General features: G+C 38.4%; 1 protein-coding gene and 1 long non-coding RNA gene across 29 annotated transcripts in view; both read right to left on the bottom strand.

Annotated features, from left to right (window-relative positions):
• The window catches only part of LOC100157850 (CDC42 binding protein kinase alpha-like), a 72,852-nt gene that overhangs the window by 45,255 nt on the left and 2,418 nt on the right, over nucleotides 1-25,179 (bottom strand). For 5 of the 28 annotated variants that reach the window (XR_014826409.1, XM_084994557.1, XM_084994558.1 and 2 more), the window contains exon 1: nucleotides 1,550-1,914. The exons of 20 other annotated variants lie outside the window; for them this stretch is intronic. Coding sequence is in view for 4 of the 8 variants with exons in the window: in XM_084994557.1 (XP_084850683.1) it covers nucleotides 1,550-1,620 (71 nt within the window). In the remaining 4 variants the exon portion in view is untranslated. Of the gene's footprint in view, nucleotides 1-1,549; nucleotides 1,915-17,220; nucleotides 17,323-25,179 lie in introns of those variants that run through there. 3 more of the 28 variants (XM_084994566.1, XM_084994575.1, XM_084994569.1) reach the window with 3 other exon arrangements.
• On the bottom strand, nucleotides 20,010-25,078 carry LOC146396407 (uncharacterized). Its single transcript, XR_014826412.1, has 2 exons — nucleotides 22,993-25,078; nucleotides 20,010-22,164 (listed from the first exon to the last, which is right to left on the bottom strand). It is a non-coding gene; the product is annotated as an uncharacterized LOC146396407 (long non-coding RNA).

Below are 25,179 nucleotides of genomic sequence, written 5' to 3'. Positions count from 1 at the left end.
GGGAGATTACAAGAATCCTACTCTCATGTCTCCACTGGTCATTTGAACTTTGCAAAAGACCTCATGGAATAATGCTCCACTGTACCTAAATCAATGCCTACACTAAATAAGCAAATTTCTTCAGCACTTCAGAAAAGATGTACTTTAAAAAAAGATTTTTTTAGAAAAGATTACAATTTTGAATATTTTTATAGTTAATGAAAACTTAGAATCCTTACAAGAGGCAATAGCACAGATGCTCGTACAACTGAATTTAATGTACTTGAAAAATACATTTACTTGAATCTGACCTACAGAAACTCTGTTAGGCTCAATTATGATGCTTTTGTGTTGAGTGTAATTAGAGTGGAATTTGCTGAAATAAGGCTGCATCTCAAGTATACTTACATGTGATACCTAATATAAAGGGCTTTTAGGAAAGAACAAATTTTTCTTTCTTTCTTTTTTTTGTCTTTTTGTCTCTCTAGGGCAGCACCCTTGGCATATGGAGGTTCCCAGGCTAGGGTCAAATAGGAGCTATAGCCACCGGCCTAGGCCACAACCACAGCAATGCACAATCTGAGCTGCATCTGCAAGCTACACCACAGCTCACAGCAATGCCGGATCCTTAACCCACTGAGCAAGGCCAGGGATCAAACCCGAGTCCTCATGGATGCTAGTTATGTTCGTTAACAGCTGAGCCACGATGGGAACTCCTAGGAGAGAACAAGTCTTTCTAGTGTGGGTTTTCTTATATGTTAATAATCTAAAAAGCAAATGGGGTACAACATTTGAACAAATTCCTATGGGAATTAAAAGGAAATCACTGCCTATGAACAAATCACAACTATAAGAGATTAGGCAAGACACATACAACCCAAAATATGGGCAGGAAAAAACGTAACAGTGAAAATAGTACAGGTCTGAAGTCATATATTCCTGTGAACCAATATGGCTCTGGCTCCTAGAATTTGTGGGAGCCTAAATGTTTTATTTTTAAATCTCTGAATTAAGACACAAAATAGGGTATTAATATGTATTTAATTGGCAGAGTAGTTAGAAGCATCCAAAATAGATACATTCAAAGAATTGTGTGTGCATTCACACATCAGAATATAGATATAGATATATATCTACATATCTCTCTCTCCGTGTGTCTGTGTCTGACACTGTGGGCACACCACTTTTTGTTATTATTGTTAAATATACGCCCAAAAAAAGAGTTAGCTTACAGACACTGGCATAATTTTAAGCCTCAGTCAAATCAGACTTGATCAATCAGGAAAGTGAGCTGAAGACTGTTTAAGAGTAATAAATACCGTTAATTTCCTGATTCATTGATTTCATGATGTATTTAAAACATAGTGCTACCTGGATTTCAAAACGCCATTTCCTGTTACAATTTGTAAGAAAAGAAAATAGGAATTTATCTTAAAAAAAATAAATATTCTTTTGAAAGCAGAAGCCCTGAAACCCAGCTCTAAGTATAACCACTATATATTTTAAAAGTGTAATTGAGCTATGACCAGTGAATTAATAGAAAATAACACCAGGTATGGGCCTTGCGTACCTTCCCGAGGTCTTCTGTAGGGGCTTATACTCGTTCACCCTACAGACCAAGGGAGTCCTGTCTTTGCTCATAGTAACATGAACACTCCCAGGGTTCCCCCTCCTGGAGATCTTGGTGGAGGAGAGAGGCTTGAAACTCTAGCTGCAAGTCCTCCAGCAGTCCAAAGGAGCTGCTGGCATGGGGTCAACTGCTGCTCCCCGGAGCTGGAAGGGTCCTGCTCCAGGATTCCAAGGCGGCTCCAGCCTAAGTGGCAGTTAAACATAAAGACTCAACTGCACAGGCTTGATGGGCACCCATGTGTAGTGAATGGCCCAGGCTGTGGGAAAGGAGAAAAGCCTTCCCTGGATCATAGGTGGCAGAAATCCAGGAGGGCATTCTGGTGATGACACTGTTATACGGGATCATTCAACACAGCCTTTGAACTATGAACTTTCATATATACATATATATATATATGATAAGCAGAAATTGTTATAAGTTGTTTCATAAGTTTTTTTATTCTGTTTTATTTTGCTGAGAGATTTCCTTTTGATAAGATTTCAAACTTGCAGAAAAGCCAAACAATAGAGAAAGAACTCCTTTCAGTTCTTTATCAAATTTACCATTTTAAACATTTTGCCCCATTTACTTCATCTCTCTCCATGTGTCTTTTATTTTTTCAGAACCATGTGAAAATAAGTCACAGACATCAAGTCTTATTACCCCTTAAATACTTAAGAATAAGAACACTTCTTTCGTAACCATGGTACAAAAATATAAACCTGGAAATTCAACATTGACACAAAATTATTAACTGAAACATAGCCTATATTCAAATTTTGATAATTATCCAATAATGTCGTTCATGATTATTTTTCTCTAGGTCAAGGATTGAATCCAGGACTGCTTGTTGCATGTACAAGCACACACATACACATATACAAATACACATATACATGTACACATGCCACACAAATACATATACCCTTCACACACATGCCTACATGCATATTGCATATGCACACACTTACATACACACACAAACACCCAGAGGCACAGACATGAGCTTTGCAAAAATAATAAAATGAAGCATAAAATACACATTTTAAATCTGATTCCTGAGCCTGACACTGTCACAGAACTCCATCTCTTAGGAAACAGAGTGGGAGACAGGCAACATGGCAGACAAACCTCAAAGCATCAGGAGTCACACTTTGTTTTGTTTTGTTTTTGCTTTTTAGGGCCACACCCACTGCATATGGAAGTTCCCAGACTATGGGTTGAACTGGAGCTACAGCTGCCAGCCTACACCACAGCCACAGCAACGCAGGATCTGAGCCATGTCTGTGACGTACATCACAGCTCATGGCAACGCCGGATCCTTAACCCACTGAGCAAGGCCAGGGATTGAACTCATGTCCTCATGGATACCAGTGAGGTTCCTTACCAATGAGCCACAACAGGAACTCCCACAGTCTTTTTATCACACCTGTTCACCTGAGAAACAGCTATGAAGCATGCTAAGCAAAGTGGCTGCTGTGTCTCTGATTCTTAAATGTTGTGTGCTCAAAATCTCTACATTCTTCTCCTAAAGTAACAAAGGCAATTCACATTTACTTTAATATTAGAATATGGATATACAATAACAACCCTTAGTCTATAAAACCTATAAATGAATACTGGATTCCTTGAGGACTTTACTAGCGCAGAGCCCTCATTTGGTTGGGCTCCTACTGAACAACGAAAAAAAAAGGTAGACAGTGGGAAAAGGGAAGACAAAGCCCCCACAGGTCACAATCTTGTCCCTTCATCTCAACTCTAAACCATGTACACATTCTCTCTTAAATTTCCATTAACTCATTCAATGCTCTTAGCTATAATAGCTTTATTAATATTAATATTATAGTAATATTATAGTAATAGTCTATATTATAAATTTTCCTTATAATGTAAGCTTAGAGACCAGGAGTGATACAGTCATAAGAGTTTTTTGAGGGGAATTCCAGGTTTGTTTGTTTTTTTTAACCACACCTGCAGCATATGGAAGTTCCCAGGCTAGGGATCAAGTTGGAGCTACAGCTGCAGGCTATGCCATGGCTACAGCAACACCAGATCCAAGATGCATCTGCGACCTAAGCCACAGCTTGTAGCAACACCAGATCCTCAACCCACTGAGCAAGGCCAGGGATGGAACCTGTATCCTCACAGATGCGATGTTGGGTTCTTAATCTGCTGCACCACAGTGGGAACTCCAACACTCATAGAGTTTTAATGGACTTTCTGAAATCTCTAAGATGGAAGGCAGTTTGACAGAATGCTGCATCAAGGCATGTTGACACCTTTTGATGAATAGAAGTTCTAAATTTTTTTTTAAAGTGCTAGATGTTAACTTATGTGGTAATCATTTCATAATATATGGAATTCAGCAGAAAAATATATATAAATAAAAGATTAAAAAATAAAATAAAAAATATTAATAATATATGGAAGTCAAGTCATTGTGCTATATACCTTAAATTTACATATTGCTGTATGTCAATTGCATCTCAACAAAACTGGTGGGGGAAGGATGTGGTTAAAATATTTCACACAAGCAAAAATTGAAAGAATTTATTTCCACAGACCCACACTAGAAAAATGCTAAAGAGAACTTTTTAATCGGAGGGGAAATGATTATTGATAGGAATATGGTAATTCAGGAAAGAATGAAAAAAATGGAAATGTTAATACACAGACAAATCTAAGTGAATGTTGACTATTTAAACAACAACCATATGAACTATAAAATATATATATGAAAATAAATGAATGATAATAACATACACAGCAGAAAAGTGTTAAAAGCAGTTAGTGTTTTAAAGTCCTCACATTGCCAATAAATTCTAAAATGCAGGTGGATTAGAAATCTAAATATCAAATGTAAAACAGTAAAATATTTTAAAAAACATGAAATTATTATGACGAACTTAAGATAGGCAAAGTTTCCCCCAAATAAGATACGAAAAGTACCATCGAGGAAGAAATGATAAATTGGACTCCCTTAAAATTAAGAACTTTTGGAAGTTCCCTTAGTGGATCAGCGGTTAACGAAAGTGATTAGGATCCATGAGGATGCCAGTTCAATCCCTGGCCTCGCTCAGTGGGTTGGGGATCCAGTGTCGCCTTGAGCTGTGGTGTGGGTTGCAGACGTGGCTTGGAGGATCCCATATTGCTGTGGCTGTGGTATAGGCCAGCAACTATTCAATCTCTAGCCTGGGAACTTCCACATGCCATGGGTGTGGCCCTAAAAAGCAGGAAAAAAAAAAAATAGAAATTCTATTCATCAAAAGACAACATTAAGAGATTGAAAAGGCACTTAGAGGGGGAAAATATATTATCAGTTCATGTATCTGTTAAAGGTTTCATACCCAATGTGTAATATACCTGCACAATATATGTCTACATAATATAAATTATATTCATAAATATATGCAATTATGTATTATATTGTGTGTGTGTGAATCAATGAGGGAAAGGCTAGCAACCCAATAGAAATATTAACTTTATACTCATCAGGGAAATACGAATTAAAACCATTGTGTGATAGCACTACAAAACCACCAAAGTGACTAAAATTGAAAAGAGAAAAAAATGCCAACAGTTGGTGAGGATATGGAACAACAGGAACTTTCACACACTGCCAAAGAAAATGCAAATGGATAAAACTACTTTGGCAAACTCTGTAGCAGAATCTTCTCAAGCCAAATATACACCTATCCTATGATCCAGCAATTCTACCCTTTGGAGTACAATATAAATATCTAGATGTGTAGACAAAACATGGGCACAAATGTCTATCAGCAAATTCTTTCATGATAGCCAAAAACTAAAAATAGTCCAGATGTCAACCAAAAATAGGAAAAAATTTACAAGCATAACATATTCAAATGATGGAATACAATAGAAATGAGAAAGAGAAAATACTACCACATGCAAATAAATGGGTGAATCTTTCAAATACACTACTGATGGGGAGAAAAGTCAGATGTCCAATAGTACATGTGTTTGTTTTATTTATGATGCTCAAAAGTGATTAGAAGACTGGCTACCTTGAGGCTGCGGGGATCACAGGTTGAGAAGGATGCAAGAGGGCTTTCTGGTTAGATGGTAAATATTCTCTATCTTGATCTAGGTGGTGGTTACATGGGAGCATTCACTTCTGGTTGTAGATTTAACGTTTTTCCTTAGGTTGTAGATTTAATGTTTTTCACTTTATCGCATGTATGTTTTTTGCTTCAGCATTTCCTTAGGTTGTAGATTTAATGTTTTTCACTTTATTCTATGTATGTTTTTTAGGTTGTAGATTTAATGTTTTTCACTTTATGGTATGTATGTTTTTTGCTTCAGTTAAAAAGTTTACCTATGGAGTTCCCGTTGTGGCTTAGCAGTTAGCGAACCCAACTAGCATCTATGAGGACATGGGTTCAATCCCTGGCCTTGCTCAGTGGGTTAAGGATCTGGCATTGCTGTGAGCTGTGGTGTAGGTCACAGTCATGGCTTGAATCCCGAGTTGCTGTGGCATAGGCTGGCAGCTACAGTTTCAATTCAACCCCTAGCCTGGGAACCTCCATATGCCCCCAGTGTGGCCCTAAAAAAAAAAAAAAAAAAAAAAAAAAAAAAAAAAAAAAAAAAAAAGTTTACTTATACAATGACACCTATATATAAAATTTTATTTATCAGATTGACAGAGTTTAAAAAATTTAATAGTGCACTATGTGAGAGGAATGTGGGGAAATAAGCATTGCCACAGATTGCAGGTAGAAATGTAACTTGATTTGAACTCAGGAAAGTCTAAAAGCAATTAAATTATTCCAAAAAAAAAAAAAAACCAAGAAAGAGTAAACAGAAACAGAAAATGGAACAAGTAAATAGAAAATAAGTAATAGTACACCTAAATACAAACATACCAATATTATGTTAAATGTTAATGGCATAAACACAAAAATTAAAAGGTGGAGATTGTCAGAATAGATTTTCAACTGACTATATCCTGCTTGCAAGTAATGCACCTTAAATAAATGACACTCACAGGTTAAATGGAAAAGAATAGAAAGAGACAAACCAGGCAAACACTGACAAAAGCAAGAGTAGCACTAATATCAGACAAAGTAGATTTCTGAGCAAGAAAAAAAATGGCATGTATAAAGAAAAACATTAAATAACAATTAAAGTGTCAAATAACCAAGAATACATAACAGTCCTAAATGTGTATGCACCAAAAAACAGAGATTCCAAATACATGAAGCAAAAACTGATGAAATGGATGGATCTACAGTTATAACTGAAGACTTCAATTTCCCATTCTTAACAATCAATGCAACAATCGGACAGAAAATCAGCATGGATATAGAAGAGCTGAACCACACCACCTACCAACTTGCTCTAATATTTATAGAACACTCTATCTAACAAGAGCAAAATTCAAATTATTTTCCAATATACATGGAATGTTCATCAAGAGAGATCATATTCTAGGTCATAAAACAAACCTCAACAAATTTAAAAGAATAAAATTCAACAGAATATGTTCTGCAACCATAAGAAACTAAACTAGAAATCAATTACAAAAAGATTAACTTTAAAAATTTCCAAATACTTAGAAACAAACAACAAAAAAACATACTTTTAAATAATCTATGTGCCAAAGAGGAAGTCTCAAAGGAAATTAGAAAATATTTTGAACTGAATGAAAATGAAAATACAGCTCATCAAAATTTGTGGAATGTAGCTAAAGCACTAGAGAAAAATTTATAAATTTAACTGCTTGTATTAGAAAAGAAGAAAAATATCAAATCAGCAATCTTAAATTTTCCTCTTAAGAAACTAGAAAAAGAAGAAAAAAAATTCAAAGCCAGTAGGAAAAAAAGAATTAGTACAGATAAGAAAAGAGGTCAGTAATACTGAAGACAGAAAAAGAATAAAGAAAATCAATAAAACCCAAAACCGATTCTTTTAAAAAATTTAATAACTTTGATAAAGTTCTAGCCAGAAAGACAAAGAGAGAAAAAAGCAAATTAACTATATCAGGAGTGAAAAAAAAAGATATCACCTCAGATCTCAAAGACATTAAAAGGATAATAAGAGAGTGCTATAAACAAGTCTAGGCACATAAATTAAACTTAGGTAAAATGAACCAGTTCTTTGAAAGCCATAATTATTCCAAAGCTCACCGAAGAAAAAAATAAAGCCAAAGAATCCTATATTTAACACAGAAATTAAACTCATAGATTAAAAATATTCCCAAAAAGAAAACTACAGGAAGTTCTCATGTGGCACAGCAAGTTAAGGATTAGGTATTGCCACAGGTCATAACTGCAGCACAGGTTTGATCCCAAGCCCAGGAACTTCCACATGCCACAGGTGCAGCCAAAGGGGGAAAAAAAAAAAAAAAACTACAGTTCCCCAATAGTTTCACTGAAAAAATCTATCAGATCTTTAATGAAGAAATAAATCTTTATAAATAAAGGTTGCCAGTACAATTGGATATTCAAATGCAAAAGAAGGAAATCTCAAACTAAACTTCATACCTTGTATCAACATTAGCTCAAAATGTATCACAGGTCTAAATGTAAAATGTAAAACTATAAAACTTTTAGGAGTTCTCATTGTGGCTCAGTGAGCCAACATAGTGTCCATGAGGATTTGGGTTCCATCCTTGGCCTTACTCAGTGGGTTAAGGATCCAGCATTGTCGCAAGCTGTGGTGTAGGTCACAGATGAAGCTCAGACTGGGTATTGCTGTGGCTGTGGTGTAGGCCTGCAGCTGCAGCTCTGATTCAACCCCTAGTCTGGGAATTTCCATATGCTGCAAGAGTCAAAAAAAAAAAAAACTATAAAAATATTAGAAGAAAACATAGGAGAAAAATCTTAATTACTTTGGTTAGGCAAAGTGTTCTTGGCATGTTTTAGAAGAAAATAATAATAAATTGGACTTTATCAAAATTAAAAAATCTTGCTCTGTGAAAGATACTATTAAGAGAATGAAGAAATGAAGGTACTAAGGTTTCTCCTGGTCTTCTGGTACAGCCCAAATGCACCATAAGTTTTAAGGTCAACTGATTATATATGTGAGGCTCATTTTTTCTGGTGAGGTAAGGAGTGAGAGATGTAGAACAGCAAAGGACAAATCCTGTCAGAAGAATTTTTCAGCAAACTTTAATTTTCTACTCAACATTAGTAATAATCAGATATTCTGCCAGTGAGATTTCTTTCCTTGAATGGTTTATGGAAAGAGCCACCACCCATCCATCCTGAGACAGGCAGACAAAGAGGCAGACCTATGACCACACAACTCCATAAATTTGACCTGGAGGCCAGGCTCCTGCCTCCCTCATTCATGTCTGAGATGACTGACCATGATGACATTTGATTTTAACCCCTTCTTTCTCATTTGGGATTCAGGGAGGTGGGCCACCTCTAAGAGGAAGTAGGAAGCATATAAAAGTTCTTGTGGCAAAAAACAGACACACAGACCAGCCCTCTCATGTTTTTATTCCCTCCCTGGGAACTTCCTTAAATTGCGTCTTGGGAAGAAGATGGTCCAGCCTCGTGGAATTCTCAAGTGACAGCTTAGCAAAGCTATCTTTTCTGCAATGAAAGAAGAACTGATACAGCACAAATGACCAAAATTCTTATCCTGCAACATGGTATTTTCCAAGGGTCTACTGAACACCAGGCAGGCTTGAGTGCCCTTAATAAAGTCCCACACCATTGTCAGTATAGTTACAGCCAAACTCAATTACAGCCCTGGCCGCTGTCCTCTTAGTCTCCCAGCATCCAGTAGGCACCCCCAGATACATCTGTCCAATGGTGTCCAGTTTTGCAACCTCTTCCCAGCCCACACATTTACTTTTGCCTTTCCCCTTACTTCATATTTGCCCCTGTTCATGGTTTCTTCCAGCCTTTTCCAACCCAGTTCCTACCACTCCTCCCTATATCCTCTGCTCTTTTTTTTTTTCAGAATTCCACTCAATTCCTTTTCTTCTCAATAGTTCTTTTCTGTTTCTCTGATCCCTCCTATTCACTTGTTCAGTGATCAAAAAAACATTTATTGAAAGAGATAATAATAAGTGTTGGCAAGGATGTGAATAAATTGGGACCCCCATACACTACTGATGGAAATATGCAATGGTGCAACTGTTAGAGAAAAAAGTCTTGCAGGAGGGAATTTAGGGATTGTGGTGAAGTAGGACATGCCAGGAATCTGTCTCTCTACCTAGACAAAAATTGCACTGACAGAATCTGTCTGATGTAACTATTTTGGGAATCTGGAGTCTATTGAAAGCTTTCAACTTCCAGGGAAAATCCTGGAAGGTAAACTGCAGTCACTTTGGGGCAATTTCAGCTCTTAACCCAGTAGCAGCTGCCCATCCCCCAGCTCCGGCCATGTGGCAAACAGCTGTGCATATGTTCCTTGGGCAACTTGAACACAGCCTGTGGGAGACAGGATGAGTAAAAAGGATTCTATCTTCCAAATATGGGAGAATCTTTGCTCTGATTGTTGACTGCTGCTTCTGATCACATAGGCACAGATAAAGAGGCAGGCAGCCATTGGTGCTGCTTCTCCTCCCATTGCTGTAAGCCCCTCCTCCTTTGGCTAATGTGATTTCAAAAAGATTTCAAAGTCTGATGCCATTTCATCTCCTCTACATATTTTGCTTTTCTTCATTCAGAAGCCAGACATTAAACACCAAGAAATTCTAAACAAGTGCACATACAGGAAAAAAATAGAAAGTGGCCATGTATGCCCAAGGAAAGACCCAGAAAAGACAGAAGACACTACGTTTATACCATTGGCTGATCCTCAGTACAGAAAGGCTACAGGGTTTTTAAAAACAGACAAAAACAATGACAAAAAAAGCAAATCCTGGGGAAGGGGAAAAATTTTGATTTCCAGAGTTACCAGGTTATCACATTCAAATGTCCAGTGTTGAAAAAAAATCACAAGGCATACAAAAAACAAAAAATATGGCCCATTCAGAGGAAAACAATAATTCAGTAAATTTTGCCCCTGAAAAAGACTTAGCAGAAGATACAATAGACAAAGACCTCAAAATAACAGTCTTAAAGATGCTCAAAGAAGATATGGAGAAAGTCAAGACAATGATGTATGAACGAAATGGAAATATCAACAAAGCAATAGAAAACTGGAGTTCCTGTTGTGGTGCAGTGGTTAACGAATCCGACTAGGAACCATGAGGTTGTGGGTTCGGTCCCTGCCCTTGCTCAGTGGGTTAACAATCCGGCGTTGCTGTGGGCTGTGGTGTAGGTTGCAGATACGGCTCGGATCCCGCGTTGCTGTGGCTCTGGCGTAGGCCAGCGGCTACAGCTCCGATTAGACCCCTAGCCTGGGAACCTCCATATGCCTCGGAAGTGGCTCAAAGAAATAGCAAAAAAAAGACAAAAAAAAAAAAAAGAAAAAGAAAACTGATAGGTTCCTGGGGCATGGCAGACGTGACTGTTCAGGTTGAGCAACATGGACAAGAACACATGGAAGGTCATTTGTGAAACACGATTGACCAAGGATTGACTACTGTGCCTGCTTAGGCCAATCCCTGCCCTTGGCAGGGTAGCTGCAACTATCTGGACATGAGACATGGAGAAGAGACACATACTCCTTTGCCACACCTCTCCCCTGCACATTGTCCCTCCCCAAATTTCTCCCACCACCAGCCCATTATAAGCAGAATGCCCCCTCACAATCATTGCTGATGCCACCTTGAGCTCAGCCCATCCGTTTCAGATGCCCTAATAAATCTCTCTCACTGATGACACCTGAGCTCAGCCCATCCGTTTTGGATGTCTTAATAAATCTCTCTTGCTTTACTGACTTGGCCTTGTGTGTTCTTACCTCATCAAACCTAACAAAAACCTAAAAAGAAACCAAAAAGAAATTCTGGAGCTGAAAAATACAAAAACTGAAATTAAGGAGTTCCCATTGTATGGGAGTTCCTGTTGTGGTGCAGTAGAAATGAATCTGACTAGCATCCATGAGGATGCAGGTTCAATTCCTGGCCTCACTCAGTGGGTTAGAGGTTTGGAATTGCCATGAGCAGCAATGTAGCTCATGGACTCAGCTTGGTTCTCGTGTTGCTGTAGCTGTGACTGTGGCTCTGATTTGAACCCTAACCTGGAACTATGCAGTTGCAGTTGCAACTATGCAGTAGTTGCAGCCCAAAAAAGCAAAAAAAAAAAAAAAAAAAAAAAGGAGTCCTCATTGTGGCTCAGCAGGTCAAGTACCTGACACTGTCTCGTGAGGATGAGGGTTCAATCCCTGACCTGCAGTGAGGGTCACAGATGCAGCTCCAATTCGACCCCTAGCCCAGGAACTTCCATATGCTGCAGGTGTGGCCATAAAAAGAAAAAATGTTTTCGAAATGAAAAAATTTACTAGAAAGATTCAAAGACAGTTTTGAGAAGGCAGAATAAAGAATCAGTAAATATAGGACAATGGAAATTGTTAAGGCTGAGGAAAAAAAGGAAAAAAAATATTGAAAAAAAAGCAAATAGAGAGCCTAAGAGAAATAGGGGACAACATCAAAATAACCAACATGTGCATCACAGGAATCCTAGAAGAAGAAAAAGAGAGAAAGGGGCAGAGAGAACACTTGAGAATATCATGACTGAAAACTTCCCAAATTTGAAGAAAAACATGAATATAAGCATCCAAGAAACTCAAAAAACTCCAACTAAGATGAACACAAAGAGACCCACACAAAGACACGTTATAATCAAACTTTCAAGAACTAAAGATAAAAAGCAAATCTTGAAAAAAGCAACAACAGAGAAGTGGATCTCATCACCTAAAAAGGTGTAAGCAGACTTCTCATCAGAAACTTTGGAGGTCAGGAGACATTGAGCTGATATATGAAAAGGGCTAAAAGAAAAAAGAAACCTCTCAAGCAAGAATGCTATATCTGGCAAATTGTTCTTCACTCGTGGGGAGTGGGGGCAGGCAGGGATCAAGACATTCCCAGAGAAACAAAAGCTGAGGGAGTTTGTGACCACTGGACTTTCTCTGAAAGAAATGGTCAAGGGAGTCCTGTGAGGTGAAGTGAAAGGACAAAAGCAGTAACTCAAGGCTGTAAGGAGGAATAAAGATCTCAATAAAGATGAATACATGGATAAATAGGCCATGGAATGTATACATGTATGTATAACTGGGATACTTTGGTATACATCAGAAATTGACAGAACATAGTAAATTAACTATAAGTTTAAAAAGTAGCCATAAAAAATAAAAAACAAACCAAAAAGGAAAGATACATGTTTAGTAAACAAACAAACAAATAAGGCAAGGATGCTCACTTTCACTACTTCTACTCAACACAGCATAGAAAGTTCTAGCCAGAGCAACTAGGCAAGAAAAACAAATAAAAGACATCCAAATTGGAAGGGAAAAAGTAAAATTATCTCTATTTGTAGATAATAGGATCTTATATGGAGAAAATTCTAGACTCCCCAAAAGAGCTGGTAGAACTAATAAATGAATTCAAAAAAATGACACGAAGTCAACATAGAAAAATTAGCTGCCTTTACATATACATATAATGAACAATCAGAAAAGGAAATTACCAACAGAAGAAAGAGTGGGGGAAAAACTGTAATTGCAATGTATACATGTAAGGATAACCTGACCCCCTTGCTGTACAGTGGGAAAATAAAAAAAATTAAAAAAAAGAAAAGGAAATTACAAAGACAATTCCATTTACAATCACTTCTAAAAGAATTAAATATGTAGGAAGTATCTTAACCAAGGAAGTGTAAGACCTGTACAATAAACACTACAAAATATTGCTGATAGAAATGAAAGAAGACAAAAGAGATGAAAACACATTCCATGTTTTGTTGTTGTTGTTGTTGTCGTCATATTTGGCCACACCCAGAGTATGTGGAAATTCCTGGGACAGGACAGAACCCATGCCATAGCAGCAACCTGAGTCACAGCAGTGAGAACTCCAGATCCTTAATTAGCTGCACCACCAGGGAACTTCCACACTCCATGTTCATAGACTGGGAGGTTTAATATTGTTAAAATGTCAGTAGTATCCAAAGTGATCCACAGAGTCAATGGAATCCCTATCAAAATCCCAAAGAAGAGTGCTCATTGTGGCTCAGCAAATTAAGGACCCAATGTTTTCTCTGTAAGGATGTTAGATCCCTGGCCTTGCTCAGTGGGTTAAGGACCCAGCACTGCAAAAGTTGTGGCACAGTTCACAGATGCAGCTCAGATCTGGTGTTGTCCCAGCTGTAGTGTAGTCTGAAGCTGCAGCTCCAATTTGACCCCAGGCATAGGAATGTCCATATGCTATAGGGGTGGCCATAAAAGCAAAACAAAACAAAAAAATCCCGAAGATATTTTTTGTTAAAAAAAAAAATTCCATCCTAAAACTATATCAAATTTTAAGGGACCCCAAGTAATCAAAGCAATATTTTAAAAAGAACAAAACTAGAGCATTCACACTTCTTAATTTCAAAACCAACTACAAAGCTATGACAATCAAAACAGTGTGATGCTGGCATAAAAACAGACATACACACCAATGGAATAGAATAACAATGTCAGAAATAAACTCTAACATCTATGTCAGATAATCTTTAATAATGGTGCTGAGACCATCCAATAAAGAAAGCCTTTCAACAAACGGTGCTGGAAAAACTGGGTATCCACATGCAAAAGATAAAGTTGGGCCCTCATTTAACACTATATACATAAGTTAGCTCAAAATGGATCAAAGATCTAAATGTGAGACCTAAAACAATAAAACTCAGAGAAAAAAAAAATAGGACAAAAGCTTCATACTAGATTTGTCAATGATTTCTTGGATATGATACCAAAGGCACAGTTTTAATGACTGTACTAGTCTGCTTGGGCTGCCTAAAAATGCTCTAAAAGAAATAGCTTATTCCTTTAAAAAAAAAAAAAAATAGCCGGAGTTCCCGTCATGGCGCAGTGGTTAAGGAATCCGACTAGGAACCATGAGGTTGTGGGTTTGATCCCTGCCCTTGCTCAGTGGGTTAAGGATCCGGCGTTGCCGTGAGCTGTGGTGTAGGTTGCAGACGCGGCTCGGATCCCGCGTTGCTGTGGCTCTGACGTAGGCTGGTGGCTACGGCTCCGATTAGACCCCTAGCCTGGGAACCTCCACATGCCGTGGGAGCGGCCCAAGAAATGGCAAAAAGAAAAAAAAAAAAAAAAAAAAGGCCATAAGCAACAAAGACATGAACAACACTGTTTTGTTATTATTTTTATGGTGATTATGTTGCTAATCTGCCTTAAAGGCAGCAAGGAAGTGCTTTAGATATGTTATCAAATTTCTAACCACCTGCTCATTCCTTTGGTAATTCTAAAGGTTTTAGAACCCATGTGTCAACAACGTTTTGGATTGAGAAAACCATTTACTTTCCATAGAAATGAAGTTTTAGCATTTATTTATTTATTTATTTATTTTGCCTTTTAGAGCCGCACCTGCAGCATATGGAGGTTCCCAGGCTGGGGTCGAATCAGAACTACCGCTGCTGGCTTACACCACAGCTACAGCAACGCGGAATCTGAGCCATGTCTGTGACCTACACCACAGCTCACGGCAACACTGGATCCTTAACCCACTGAGTGAGGCCAGGGATTGAACCCACAACCTCATGGTTCCTAGTCGGATTCATTTCCACTGCGCCATGATGGGAACTCCTGAAGTTTTAGGATTTAAATCCACAGTTAATCATAAAAATAAAAAGGGGGAGTTCCCGTCGTGGCGCAGTGGTTAACGAATCCGACTAGGAACCATGAGGTTGCGGGTTCGGTCCCTGCCCTTGCTCAGTGGGTTAACGATCCGGCACTGCCGTGGGCTCTGGTGTAGTCCGCAGACGCGGCTCGGATCCCGCGTTGCTGTGCCTCTGGTGTAGGCTGGTGGCTACAGCTCCGATTCAACCCCTAGCCTGGGAACCTCCATATGCCGCGGGAGCGGCCCAAGAAATAGCAACAACAACAACAACAACAAAAAAGACAAAAAATAAAAAATAAAAAAAAATAAAAAATAAAAAGGAACCCAGTGTTAATGTGGGTAGCCCTGCAAACCTCTCAATGCAATTATGCAAACCTGCCACTGAGAAATCTAGCTCGAAGAAGTTCAGCAAAGGAGATGAGGATGCTGTGAACGCCTCTCGTCCTGCTCTGTGGATCCTGAACGTCTGACTCCAGAAACCAATTTTAATCAAGATTTTCAAGAAGACACGGGACACTCCTACTTTCCTTGGCTCTGTCACCATTTCCCAGCCAAACAAGACGCACTCTGGGCTCAGGACTACCATTGCCACACACCTGAACACACATATTTTTGGAATGAAGAAAGGGCGGTTATTCCTTTCCTCCAGTATGTGAGATAAAAAGGAGAAAAAACATTTTGGGAGAGAGCTTGAGGTTGCAGATAGAAAGCCCAATAGGGTTGCATTTAACAAATTTAATTGAATCCAACTCAATCCAAACTTTGAGGGAAGGATTTTGAGGCTCCACCTAGGAGTGTCAGGACCTTGCATCTGGGAGGTTCTTTTTACAAAATGGAGAACAAGTTGACTTTTAAATCAAGTACTTATGACGAGTTGGGAGAATAGGGACTATAAGAAGCTCTAATCCCCCCCTCGGCACCGCCCTGATTCTACCACCTCCTTTTTGAGCCCCTCTCTGAGTCTCAAACCTCGACCCACCTGGCAGCTCATGACAGGCTCTTTGGGGTCCTCTACCCACTTCATTCTTGGCTAACTCTACCTTGTCTCCCAGGCAGATTCAATCGACCCCTGACCCAGGAACTTCCATATTTCAGGCACTCCTGAGGCTCACCCAGGGAGACAAAGGTCACTGTAATGGCCACAAGGGCAAGTCGGTGGTAACTGATGGAAGAAATTTTCAGATATTGAGGTATGTGGAGATCATTCTGGCTTATACATAATTTGGCTTGAATTTTATGCTAACTAGAACAGCCTGTCCTGTGGCCCGTCAAACATACATTGTGCATCTGCTTTAAGCATGAAAGATGAGGGAGTACTGGAGTTCCCTGGTGGCCCAGTGGGTTAAGGATCTAGTGCTGTCCCTGCCATGGCTCTGGTTACTGCTGCACAGGTTTGACCCCTGGGTATGGGGAAAAAAGAGAGAGAGAAAGAGAGGGAAGGAGGGAGAGAGAGAGAGAGGAAGGAAGGAAGGACAAAAGAAAGAAGAGAGAGAAAGGATGCATTGTACAGGAATAGACGGTGTCCATTTCGAAGACAGAGTAAACAGCCTCCCTTCCTGGGACATCAATGCCAGTTCTCCTTCCAAGGTGCTAAGGCTCTACTGTGCATGTGCCAATCTGTCTTTTTTGAAATCTTGAAGGACATGCCCCTATCACGTTTGATGTTCTTTGTTCTGACAAAATATAAAGTGGTCCTGAAAATAATGCTTCTCTGGAGCATTTCCTCAGCACCACCTGAGAAACTATCTCCCAGGCTATGGTCCCAGCTTGGCTGGAACAAAACTCTCCTTCTTCTGGATTGGTGTATTCATCATTTCCATCAGCATAATGAATGGTGGTGAGCTCAATCCTTAGTGAGCTCACGAAGGGGGTCTTATTCAAACCCCCTTCATGTACTGATCAGAAACCGAGGTCAAAAAAAGGTGGAACGACTCACCTGAGGACCCCAAGCAAATAAGCACCAAGCACAGAAGGGAGGACAGTCACCAAGAGGTCACCCTTGTCCACTGCGCCAACTCCTTCCTTTAAACCTTGGTCACTGATATAGGAGGAAGAAGGGAGGTGAAATCCTAAGCGTGACCTGTAAAGTCCTTTTGCCATATTCTCTGATCATATTTTTTGTTTAAGGTCCATACAAATGCTTTCTTCATCCTAGACGACCCAGATGAAGACACCGGTATGCATGTCTGGCCCATCTCAGCTGGGGATACTGGCAGGTCACCTGGTCACTCCCTGAACTTACTCAGAACTCATCCTCCAACATCCTGGTAATGGCCCCCTGCTCTTCTGTCCCCACTGAAACTGGAACTTGTGATAACAACTGCCAGTTATTACTGTCTATTACTAAAGTGCTTCATATTTATTAAACCATTTTATCTTCATGATAATCCAAAGGGACATTACCATTCCCATTGTACAGATAAGAAAATCAAGACAGCAGAGGGATTTTTTTAATGTGCTGAGAGCCTTAAAGTTCAAAGCTCAAGCCTCCTACTCATGCCCATTTAACCTATTTAACTGCACTTGGCCTATACCCATCTTCCAACCCCGCTCTGGGGACTATGGCCTCCTGTCCCCACTCTAGCTCCCAGATGTGAATTTGAAGCCTTCCTAAAAGAATCAAAGTTAAATCTTTTTTAAATTCCATGCTCACATCTGTGGAACACAAGCTAGATCCAGAGGCTCAGGTTCCTTGACTATCTAATAGAGGTTCCTTGACTACCTAACAAAAGGTTCCTTGACCTAATGTGATTACTTTGTTTCAGGGTCTTCATCTAAGAAAGAAATGTAGTAGATGGAAAAAGAGGGAGAAGAAAGAAGGGAGGGAGGGAGAAAGATACTAAAGCAAAACTTTCCTATACTGGCTTATCTCACTACCCTGGGAGTAGTGCAAAGCAGTGTATTGATATGTACATACACACGAAGGTGTGTATATATGCAGGACTGTGTAGACACAAACATATATATATACATATATATATACACACACACACATATATAATGTATATATTTGACTCTATTTTTCTTTCTTTTTTTTTTTTTTTTTTGGTCTTTTTGCTATTTCTTGGGCAGCTCCCACGGCATATGGAGGTTCCCAGGCTAGGGGTCCAATCGGAGCTGTAGCTACTGGCCTATGCCAGAGCCACAGCAACGTGGGATCAGAGCCACGTCTGCAACCTACACCACAGCTCACGGCAACGCCGGATCATTAACCCACTGAGCAAGGGCAGGGACCGAACCCGCAACCTCATGGTTCCTAGTCGGATTCGTTAACCACTGCGCCATGACGGGAACTCCTATATATTTGACTCTAAAGTATAGAACTGGTAAGGATTGCTTGTACATGACTGTGAGTGATTGAAATGGAAATACTAAATGCATATGAAGAGCTACCTCCTAAATGACAAATGCAAGTCATTTGTCTCAATCAGTGGAATAGGAAGAGGGGACACTTGGGGATCCTGTAACCACCTGGTGGGGTCAGACTAGCTCCCATTTCTCTTCTTCTCTGTCACTCTGGAAGGTCACTGACTGTGCTGGTGGAAAGTGACCCATCCCTGCCTCCATGCCTTTGCCTGTGCTGTTCCCAGTCTCCTGAAAACCTCATGCCCATTCCTCTCTGTAACAGTTTTCTTCTGGGTTTAATTGCCTCTTTTTATTAATTTGCTTGATGTTGGACCCACTTAGGTTCTTTTATCCTGCCCTCCATCCCTTCAATCTGCTTTGGCCTGGTCACACGTAGGTCTGCCCACAGCTATTATGCTGGAACCTCCTTCCTTTCTTTTCTGTGCAAGTTACCTGTGCCATCGTCTTTCTTATTTTACTTACTCATTTAGAAGCTACATATCACCCAGGAGTTTCTTGAGAAAGAGTACAGATCAGTTATTAAGGCAGATTCGTTTTTAAGAACTTGTGGTATTTACCAGTATTTCTGGCTCCATTTTCCAGATGTCAGGTAACATCATACCCCCTTTTGCCACATGAGTAGAAGCAGCACATCACCTTCCCACCAGAGCAATAATTGCCAGTGTGACACAATAATACGGATATCCAGGATGATGGCTGTTGTGTTGGCCTGGATCATGAAAAAGGGAGGCACTCCAGGCTCCCCGACTCCCAAATTTACAAAGGTGTGCAGCATGAGCAAGAAATAAACTTTTGCTATAGAAAGCCACAAAGATTCGGGGGATGCTTGTTACTGCAGCATCACCTAACTGATCCTAATGGATGCACACTCTTATGTCTTCATTCTACTTTTATTATTGACTGACAGTTAAGGATAGAATCCTTTGTTGGAAATCACTTCCTTAGAAGTTTCAACACACTGCTCTACTGTAGGGCTTCTAATATTGCTAATGAGAAGTCTGATGCCATCTTTGTACTTGATCCATTTATGTCACCTATCCTAGTTCTCCCCTTTTGGAAGATTTAAGAATTTTTGCATTTTCATTTTTCTGCAATTTTAAAATGGTATAAAAAGTTGTAGGACTTTTTATAATCAGTGCATTGGGTACTTGAGGGAGTCTTTCAATCTAGAAATGTGTGTCCTTTGGGGAATTTTCATGTATTATGCATTAGATGGCCTCCTCCTACCTTCTCCTACATGCCAACTTTCTGGAAATCAAGTATTTGAATCTTGCAAATCCTAAACTGATTCTCTCATTTGTGTGTCTTTTGTCTCTATTTTTTTAATCTCTTTGCCTTTTTGTTATACTTTCTGGGACATTTATTCTTTCAAGACATTTAATACATTCTTTCATTTCTGCTTCCATGTTTTGAATTCTCAAGAGCTCTTCTGTATTATCTAGATGTTCTGTTTCAGGCTTAGGGCTCTTGCTCCATGGATACATTCTACTCTTTTTTTGTCTCCTGAAAATATTAATTGTATTTTTTCTTCTTCATTTCACATTAACCCTGCTTTCCCAAGTTCTCTTTTAAAATAAACTTTTAATTTACAATAGTTTTTACTTTACAGAAAAATTGTGAAGATAGTACAGAGAATTCCTATATAACTCATAACCAGTTCCCCTATTACTAAATAGCTTATACTAGTATGGTATATTTACCACAATTAAGAAGCAATTGCGCCAAGTTCTTTTTGTTTATTGTTTTGACGTTTTCTTTCATGTTAAAGGTTTTTTCCAACTCTGTGGTGAAAGAGTTAAAATATGAATAGTCACACTTAGGAGCTAGAAAATTACTGATACAGAAAGTAAATGGGTTTATTATTGGGCTTTAATAATACATTTTTTGGAGACAGACTAAAGTCTGTCATTTTATTAATATTCCCTTTATCCATTCCCTCTGAGTGGGCAACATTCCAAGGCAGGAAAAAATAAAAATTTTAGAAATTATTTTTAAATTTTAACTAGCATCCATGAGGACGCAGGTTTCCATCCCTGGCCTCACTCAGTGGGTTAAGGATCCAGTGTTGCGGTGAGCTGCAGTGTAGGTTGAAGACACAGCTCAGATCTGGCACAACTGTGGCTGTGTCATAGGCTGGCAGCTGCAGCTCCAATTCTACCCCTACCCTGGAAACTTCTGTGTGCCACAGGTGCGGCCCTAAAAAGACCAAAAAAAAAAAAAAAATCGGAAATATTTTTTTCAGATGTACTAGAAATTAATATCTAATATGATCAAATAAAAGTAATATCTGAGGAAATATGGTTAATAGGGGAAATAGGAGATACTTTTAAAGTAAATATAGTTAATACACCCAGAAAGGAGTGCTATAAGGCAGAGCCTGTACTCCTCTTCTCTCCTGTATCTACAGTCATTTTTTTTTTCATGGTTTAAAATGCCATTTGGTCACTAGACTATCAACTTTGTACTTCTCTTCCTGACCTCACCTCTGTTCAGATCCAAACATCTACCTGCTGTGAGACACCTCTTTGTGGATGTCTAACATCTGCTTTCAAAGTTGCTGACCTTCAGTCTTCCCTGTCTTAGAAAATGATAATACATTCAGTCAGCGGTTCAAGCTAAAGACCCTGGAGCATCCTTAATCCACCTTTCTCTCCCATGCCACAGTGGCAAAACCTATCAGCTCTACCTTCAAATGATGTGTCTGGTTTGACGACTTCTCACCTCATCCAACTCTACCACTTGCATCTACCTAAGTCGTGACTTTCCTAGTAGCTTCATTCATCCTACACCAGACACATTCATATTTTTGGTGTTTCTTAAACCCATAAAACATTTTCTCAACACTTGGTCATTCCTTTACCTGGATCACTTTTCCACCAAACATTCATAAATTTCATTCCTTTATTAAGAGCTCTGACCAAACAAGTCATTATTTGGTATTAGATCAGAATAACCATTTTAATATGAAAATAAACTCAAAGTGGTTTAAAGACCTACATGGAAAGCATGACACCATAAAATTCCTAGAAGAGAATATAGGCAAAACATTTTCTGACATAAATTGTAGCGGTATTTTCTTAGATCAGTCTCCCAAAGCAAAATAAATAAAAGCTAAAATAAACAAATGGGACCTAATCAAACATATAAGCTTTTGCATACCAAAGGAAAGTGGCAACAAAATGAAAAGACAATCTATGGAATGGGAGAAAATATTTGTAAAGGATGTTACTGACAAGGGATTAATTTCCAAAATACACAAGCAGCTCCTACAACTCAGTATCAAGAAAAAAAAAATCCAAACAACCCAATTAAAAAATGGGCAGAAGACCTAAATAGATATTTCTCCAAAGAAGACAGACAGATGTCCAACAGGCACCATGAAAAGATGCTAATTATTAGAGAAATGTACATCAAACTCACAATGAGGTATTATCTCACACCAGTCAGAATGGCTATCATCAAAAAGTCTACAAATAATAAATGCTGGAGAGGGTGTGGAGAAAAAGGAACCTTCCTACACTATTGGTGGGAATGTAAATTGATATAACTATTATGGAAAATGGTATGGAGGTGCCTTAAAAAACTAAAAATATAGTTACCATATGATCCAGCAATCCCACTCCTGAGCTTATATCCAAAAAAGACAAAAACTCTAATTTCAAGATACATCACGCCAATGTTCATAGCAGCACTATTTACAACAATCAAGGCACTGAAGCAACATAAGTGTCCACTGACAGATGAATGGATAAAGAAGATGAGAGACATATATACACTTACATATACATAGAATAGAATATTAATCAACCATAAAGAAGAATGAAAAGCTGCCATTTGCTTCAACATGGATGGATCCAGACGATGTTATACTGAGTGAAATAAGTCAAAGACAAATTATATGGTATCACTTACATGTGAAATCTAAAAAAATAATGTAAATGAATCAATCTATTTACAAAGCAGAAACAGACTCATAGACATGGGTTTGATAACTTACAGTTATCAAAGGGAAAAGAGATGTAGGGGAGGGATAAATTAGGAATATGGGATTAACAGACACATACTACCATAGATAAAATAGAAAAGCAACAAGGATTTACAGTATAAAGCAGGGAATAATATTCAATATCTTGTAATAACCTAAAATGGAAAATAATCTGAAAATATGTATATGTGTGTGTAGATATATATATATATACATATATATATATATATATATATATATATAGAACTGAATCACTTTGCTATACATCTGAAACTAACATAATACTGCAAATCAACTACACTTAAATATATAAATAAATAACTTAAAAAAAATAACCACGCGGAGTTTCCGTCGTGCCTCAGTGGTTAACAAATCCGACTAGGAACCATGAGGTTGTGGGTTCGATCCCTGGCCTTGCTCAGTCGATTAAGGATCCGGTGTTGCCATGAGCTGTGGTGTAGGTTGCAGACGTGGCTCAGATCCCATGTTTCTGTGGCTCTGGCATAGGTCAGCAGCTACAGCTCCAATTCGACCCCTAGCCTGGGAACCTCCATATGCCGCGGGAGCGGCCCAAGAAGTTGCAAAAAACAAACAAAAAAAGAATAACCATGTTACAGCCATAGAAATGGTTTTCCAAACCATTTATACCAATATGTAATAATAAAAAACTCACTTTATAGTCTCAAATGCCTTACACTGTGTGGACATCTCAATTCACTAATGGACCATTTTCTTTTTAAACACAAAATATGTGTGTGTGTGTGTGTGTAAATATGTGTATGAGTATGTGCATACTCTTAAGAAAGAGCATTTACCCATTTCTGTTTTCAGAATGAATTCTCAATTATGCAAAGCCTTTTGCAACATCTCCATTCATCTCCGACATGAACACTATAATATTAGTGCAGGGGCATAACTCTGGAAAATTTATCATGACAGCACCCAAATAACAAACTGGTATCTCTATTAAAAAGTAAAACCAAAAACAAATAAAAGAAAGCAAAAAGAGTTCTGTCCAAACAATATCTCTTCAGAGAGGTCTTCCGTATCTACTCTCTGTAATTCTTTATTTCCATACATCTTTTCCTTTTCTTAATAGCACTTCATGACATTAAGCCATATATTTAGTGGCTTATCTCTTTATTATATGTTAACCCACTAGAACGTTAAGCTCTAGGAGAGCAGGCCTGAGATTATTTTATGCATTTCTATCCTTCAGTGTCTTAGGAAGTGGGTGTTCAATAAATAGATGTTGTTGAATGAATCAAGTGAATTCCACCAGAATTTTTTATAATCTGGCATTTTAAATAATTAACATTTTTAGAAATTAAAAATGATCACTAAAATTAGATGTTTTTAATCTTTGCTTATTTTAAGGAAAGCTGTATCCGTGGCATATGGAAGTTCCCACGCTAGGAGTGAACAGGAGCTTCAGCTACCAGTCTACACCACAGCCACAGCAACAGAGGATATGAGCTGTGTCTGTGACCTACACAACAGCTTACAGCCAACACCAGATCCTTAACCCACTGACTGAGGCCAGAGATAGAACCTCACGGATACCAGTTAGTAATCCCCTGAGCCACAACGGGAACACCCCCAAATTAGATTTTAAATCAATGATCTTATAGGCACAGCTAAAGATAAAATTAGTGGACTAGAATATTGACATCCAGAAATTTGCCAAAATGAAGCATAAAAGGACAAAAATTGGAAAATTGGGGGAAAAATTAATTTATATAAAAGATAAATATATACATGTAAAGGAAAAGGAGTTCTTTACTGTGGTAAAACTTTCATACATAACTAAATTTACTATTTTAACATTTAAGTGTATAATTCAGTAGACTTAAGCATCCTTTTATGTGCTTGTGACTATTTGTATATCTTCTTTGGAGAAATGTCTGTTCAAATCCTTTGCCCATTTTTAAGATGTTGCTTTTTTTTTTATTCTGTTGTAAGAGTTCTTTATATATTCTGGATGTTAATTTCTTATCAGTTAGTTTGCAAATATTTTCTCCCATAAATAAGAATTTTTTTAAAGATAATGTAAATAATGAGAAGGAAATAGTCAAAGAAATTGTTCTGGAACAGAATAAAGACATAATTCTCAGTCCCTTGTTAATTAACCTAATGTTTTTATTTGCATCTTAAGACCCAAGAGGGGAATAAGACCACAAATTCAATAAGGCTTCTCTAATCACCATTCTTCCTTTCTTTCTTTCTTATCCATAGGTACCAATAAAACAGCTACTTATGATGAGCGCTCTCTAAAAAAATTTACCAATTCAGAAAATTTTCCAATTTAAAGAATCTATCATCTGGCCATTGATGAGTAGGCTCTTAATTGTGACTCAAAGCAATAAGCCTATTTATGGAAAACCTGGAGGTAACTTTCCAGGTTTAGTACCATTGATGCAAGAGATGTCCCTAGCGATGGCCCAGATGATATAGCCCCCATGATCCAAAGGTTCACTCCCCAAAATAGTTTGAGAAAGTAGACCTTTGCTGCATCACTATCAAAGCAATGAAGTTTGAGACAAC

The sequence above is a fragment of the Sus scrofa genome, chromosome 14 (assembly GCF_054392235.1).
Source record: "Sus scrofa isolate SSC_HxYL_T2T_F1_AM1 chromosome 14, Sscrofa_HxYL_maternal_Yorkshire_Landrace_v2.0, whole genome shotgun sequence".
NCBI lineage: Eukaryota > Metazoa > Chordata > Mammalia > Artiodactyla > Suidae > Sus > Sus scrofa.
The sequence above is the reverse complement of the archived record's forward strand: the minus strand, read 5'-3'. Positions and strand labels throughout refer to the sequence as shown.